A 5,718-nucleotide genomic window follows, 5' to 3' on the forward strand; every position below is an offset into this window, starting at 1 on the left:
TCTATTAAATAATATTAATATTTTAGTCCATTTATGCAGTGGTTTATAAATAGAAAGTATAAACATCATGAAAGTAGCATGTCAAACATTGGACAAGCTTTGAGTCAACACCTGAAAAGTCCTAACAATTCATGAGAAATCGATTTTTTTCAAAGTCTCTTGAAATAGAGTGTTGAAAGGGACAGAGCATTATATTCCAACATCTTGGAAAAAGAAAATACCGCAGTCCAAACATTTCTTTGGGGCAACTATAATAAATCTTGCTACTAAGATTAATCCTTCACAACTCCACCTTTGACAGAAATAAAACTTCCCTATATTTCCTCTAGACAGCAAACAGTCTTTCTTTTCTTTCTTGTCACTAACTTCTCTGGGCCAGAAAGATCACATGTCATACTAATTTCTCTTTGTGAGATGCTCCCTTCGGTTTAGTTCTGGCCGGAAAATAATGATGTAGCATTTTGGTAAGAATATGCATCCCAGTAAAGCAGCACTGGAGGATAAAATGGAGATGACTTCCACAGCCACCATGGCTTTTCCTTTTGTACTCAGATAGGCTGGAAAGAAGGAGATCCACACACTGCAAATAGCCAACATGCTGAAGGTGATGAACTTGGCTTCATTGAAGCTGTCAGGTAATTTACGGGCAAGAAAAGCCACAATAAAGCTGGCAATGGCCAAGACACCCATGTAGCCCAATACACAAAAAAATAAGAAAGCTGACCCCTCATTGCATTGTAAAATAATTTCTTGGAGCTGTGAGTGCATGTCCAACTCAGGGAATGGGGGAAATGTTGTCAACCAAAGAATACAAATACATACTTGGAAAAAGGAACAGGAAAGGACAGTAGAATAAGCCAATCTTTTCCCTAACCATCTTCTCATCTGAGATCCTGGTTTAGTGGCCATGAAAGCAACAACTACAATGATGGTTTTGGCCAGCACGCTAGAAATGGCCACTGAGAATGTGATTCCAAAAGTTGATTGCCGGAGAAGGCAGGTCACTTTGCCAGGCTGGCTGAGGAAGAACAAAGAGGAGAGGAAACAGAGCAGAAGAGAGACAAGCAGAGTGTAGGTGAGGGACCGATTGTTGGCTTTAACAATGGGAGTCTCCCTGTGCTTAATAAAAGTTCCAAGTATCCAAGATGTCAAGAAGAAGAAACCAAGAGCTGCTGAGGCTAAACCAATTCCTAAGGTTTCTTCAATTGTTAGAAACATCACTGATTTCAGGACACATCCATTCTTGTCTTTATTTGGATAATGATCTTCTGGACATTTAAAACAGTCATCCATATCTGGAAGGAAAGTCAAGAAATTTGTCATTTAGGCATTCCAAAACAGTGAAACTCATTTTATTAATTGTATGCATCCTAAACTAGGATATTATTGTATATTAAAGTTTGCTTCAGTCTAATGAAAATTGGTAGAATTCCTACAATACCATTTTGATTTGAAATCTTCCCTTCAGGGCATTGAACACAATCATAGCAGCAGAACTGATCTCCTTCAATCCTTTTCTTCCAGTCCCCAGGGAAACAAGGGTCATTGCATCGAGATAATGGAACAACCTTACGATAAACAAAAATGTTTTGAAAAGAAGGGTTTTTAAAACAGTTTATGAATGTTTTCCTTAATAGAGTGACATGATTATAGACTTCCCAAAAGGATGCTGAATTTAACAACTTGATCAACAACTTAAAAAGACGTAGACATTACAATGATGTACAAATCTTCCAATTGAAGGGCAGGATGAGTAAATAATTGCACATGGTGACAATCTCATGGAAACATGGCCACTCTTGTGATTTCAAATGGAAATGCACACCAAGTATGCAACAATGGCTTTTACATTGTAATATCATTTTGTCAATCTGAGGAATCCTTGGTCATCATCAACATTTGAAAGAATATAACAATATACCAGAAACTAGATTTCTAAAGAGAATATGTTCAATATGTGATCCTATTTGACTAAGGCATGGTGGATTCATTAATTCAATACCTGGTTAAAAGCTGGACTCCAGACAATCAAATCATCATCTATGGATAATTCCTTCCCTTTTGGAGCTTGTAGATCCATCTTTCCAACTCTTACTCTCTGAAAGGATCTGTTTGGAAAAGTGATCAAATTGGTGATGTCAAATCCACCTGTTACTTCCCCTTTCTCATTCAGAAACACTTTCTCCCCAGCTGAATTGTTAAAGGAAATGCCTTGAAGAAATGAATGGAGCTACTTGAAAAAGAATGAAAGAGAGAGAATGTTGAGAGCTATATACAGTAATATAGAGGAGAAAATCATATTCAAGTTTCATTCAGTCATTCTGCCAATTGCTATAACTATTATTAAATATTTGTGCTTAGAATTTGGATAATCAATATTGCAAAACTGACTAAAGAGGGAAGCAACCTGGAATTAAGAAGAAACTTCCTAACAGTGACGACAATTAACCAGTGGAACAGCTTGCCTTCAGAAATCCTGGGCGCTCCATCACTGAGGTTTTTAAGAAGAGAGAGCTACCTGTCTGAAATGGCATAGGTTCTCCTGCTCAAGCAGCGGGCTGAACTAGAAGACTTCCAGGTCCCTTCCACCTCTATTCTATTCTATCTAAGTGCATGATAATGTACATGTCCACACTATATATCCAATTTGATATTAATAAAAGGAAAGGAAAGAATGAACTGAAGCAGAATTAAAAATGGATCCTGGAATTTTGTGATTTCCTCCGATTACGTTTTAGGTCCACTACTTAAACAACTAATTGAAGATAGGTCATATCTAATCTTTCCTCTTTGATAGAAAGTTATTTGACAGTCTGAGGTCCAACTAATGTCCTTTGGCCAGTTTTTAGAATGAGAGACTCAAGCATTCCTCCATAGAGAGATGCAAGATAGAGATTATTGCAAACATGTTTCATGCTTATGCAGTGCTTCTCGATGATCAGAATAACAACAGAAACTACCTTTTCTGTATCTATTTTAGACAGAACAGTATGTCAGAGTCAGAAGGGATCCGAAGGTATTCTAATCCATCAACTAGCTCAAGGAAGAGACTCTATACTATTTCAGATAAATGGCAATCCTTCTCTTCTTAAAAATCTCCAGTTTTAGAGCATCCAAAACTTCTGAAGGCAAGCTATTCCACTAATTCATTGTTAATTGTTCTCACCATCAGGAAATTCCAACTTATTTCTAAGTTATTTTATCATGCTTGATTCCATATGGAGAAAATATCAAGACTTTACACAATGAGTTCAAACTGCTTATTGAAATAAAAGAAGTGTCCAATGCAAAGGGAATACCCTCCAAGACTGGAGATGTGGAAGTTCAGGATTTTTACACATTATAGTTTTTTTTCTATTGAAATGTAATGTGTATAGAGCTTGCAAAGAATGAACCACAGCATAAACAGCATTGTAGATACTGTAGCTTTGTCCAGTCATTTCCATTTCAAAGGCAGGTCCAGGAAGATCCTCTAGCTTCATCTCCCCAGTGCATTTCCTATTCTGCATTTCTTGTAATTCTGTTTTTGGAAATGAACAATCAAATAATTGTTCCCAAACTTCCTGCAGAAACTCATCTTTGCAGACTGAAAGAGGATTGATGGTTTGAAGGAATTCCTTGAAACCTTCAACTGCTGTTGAATGAGCAGTGAAGGAAACAGCCCCATGGAACATCTGGAGATCCCAACTGATTTGAAATCCTGATAATACAAAATCAATTTGTGCAGTCATGATCCACACCTTTCTAAATAATTCAATTTCTTTCCTTTCAGGATCTACCATAAATGTGACAAATCTTAGCCACATAATTGTCAGTGCTTCTCCATAGACAAGAAATGCATTGGCTTTGCTAGTTATCCAATTGATGGAAATAATTGAGATTGTTTGATAAACTTCTTGGACATCTTCTATGTGGATCAGTTGTGTAAGCCTTTCTATGAACGATGAGCAGATTCCATTCTCTGAAAGTAAGGGCTGCATTTTATGTAAGAATTTTTCTCCATCATTGTTATCAACAGCAAAAATCCCAATCCAGGTCCACCTGAAATGGTGAAGCAGTTGGATAATCCCAATGTACTGATGGTCCTCTTTTGGGATCATGAAATAAAGTGAAGAGAGCTCACTAGTCTGAAATGCATCTTGAGCTAATGAACCACATGTCAGCTGAAAGAAAGTGTAACAATATTTTGTTGAGTTGTTAGATCAAATGTAATTCTCCTGATTTAGTTTTCATATAAAATATATCAAAGGAAGAAATTGTTTTTGTGAAATTCTTCTAAGTGTTTAAAACTAGAAACAACGATCACCAAGATTTAAAAGAAATATTAAAATTGAGCTTTTGTCAGCGCCGCTGACATCGTCAGAGTATAAACGAGGATTGGGAAGCACATTCTTATACTCTCTGTCAGCCTAGTAGTTTGGCTAATGAGTGTGTAACAGGTCTATTCTGCTCCCGCCCTCCTGCAATCAATTGCATCGATCCTGTCTCCATCAAGCGTGCTGACGTCTGTTTGATTTGTGGCACTCTGCCTCTCTCCACTCACCCCTCCCATCAGGAGCATTCATCCTGCTGTGAGCAATCCTCTCACTATTCATTTAACCCTTTCACACTTGCTGTTCCTGTCATAGTCTGCCATTCACCCCCCCGGTGCCAGCCAGCCTCACCATTTACACCAGTCAGGTGCCCTCTCCCCATGTCTTTGGATCCAGTCTGCCTTCTCATCATTGTTGGCTGTGAGGACTCGTTAATTGATGAGAACTTGTCGTCCTCTATTTTCTTGTTTATGCAGGGAGGCGGTGGTTGTTGGTTCATCCTTTCTGTCTTCTTGTCTGTTGACTCATGCTAAGGCAGCATCTAATAGGCTGGCAATAATTCGATGTGCCGATTGACAGAATATTGGTTGGATAACCAAGCCTCCTTTAGCATGTGACCCCCCTTAGCTGCATCATGAGCAATGACTTTGGCTTCTGTAAAGTTAAACATGTGGTTGTGCTTGATGGTATGAGCCCATACCTGTGATCATTTTTATTTTCATTTAAGAGCCAATTCATGCTCATGAAGCCTTGTCCAGAGGCATTTTGCGGTGTCACCAATGTAGTTGCATGGACAATCATTGCAGCTGATTTGGTAAACCACTGATGACATTCCACCTGTGGCTAAGGGTTCTTTGGGGCACATAATTTGTGAGCGGAGGGTCTGACTGGGTCTATGTACCACTCTAATGTTGTGTGCCAATAACATTCTTGCTGCTGTTTCTGAGATGCCATGGATGTAAGGGAGTGTGGCCCAGGTGGAGGTGGTGGTTCTGTCATCCGCAAGTCATAATACCCGTTGTTGGCAGCATTGGATAAAGTCAATGGTGTATCCATTTCATATGCAAACCCAATATAGATGTGCATAGTCCTTGGATTTCTCCATTGGCATGCTGTAGTGCGTGTGAATTCTTTTGAAGAGTGTGTGGATGCAGCTGATTTTGTGGGCAGTGGGATGATTGTTGTCACTGTGGAGGATTCTGTCGGTGTGTGTGGCTTTACGATAAAGGCTGGTGGTAAATGTGCCACTATGTTCACGATGAATCAGTATATCCAGGAAGGGTAGAGTATAATTCACTTCCTCCTCTGCCATGAACTGAATGTCAGGGTAGATGGAATTGAGCTTGTCCATGAAACTGGTCTTGTCATGATGCTTGATGATAACAAAAGCATCATTGACATATCT

General features: G+C 38.9%; 1 protein-coding gene across 1 annotated transcript; it reads right to left on the bottom strand.

Annotated features, from left to right (window-relative positions):
• Window positions 1-396: 396 nt before the first annotated feature.
• LOC308678536 (vomeronasal type-2 receptor 26-like) lies at window positions 397-5,369 on the bottom strand (the record flags this gene model as incomplete). Its single annotated transcript, XM_081345766.1, has 5 exons — window positions 397-1,295; window positions 1,442-1,568; window positions 2,003-2,230; window positions 3,300-4,163; window positions 5,202-5,369. The coding sequence occupies 5 exons, from the start codon at window positions 5,367-5,369 to the stop codon at window positions 397-399; spliced, it is 2,286 nt and encodes a 761-aa protein (XP_081201892.1).
• Window positions 5,370-5,718: the final 349 nt, after the last annotated feature.

This window comes from Vipera berus (assembly GCF_964194415.1).
Source record: "Vipera berus genome assembly, chromosome: Z".
NCBI lineage: Eukaryota > Metazoa > Chordata > Lepidosauria > Squamata > Viperidae > Vipera > Vipera berus.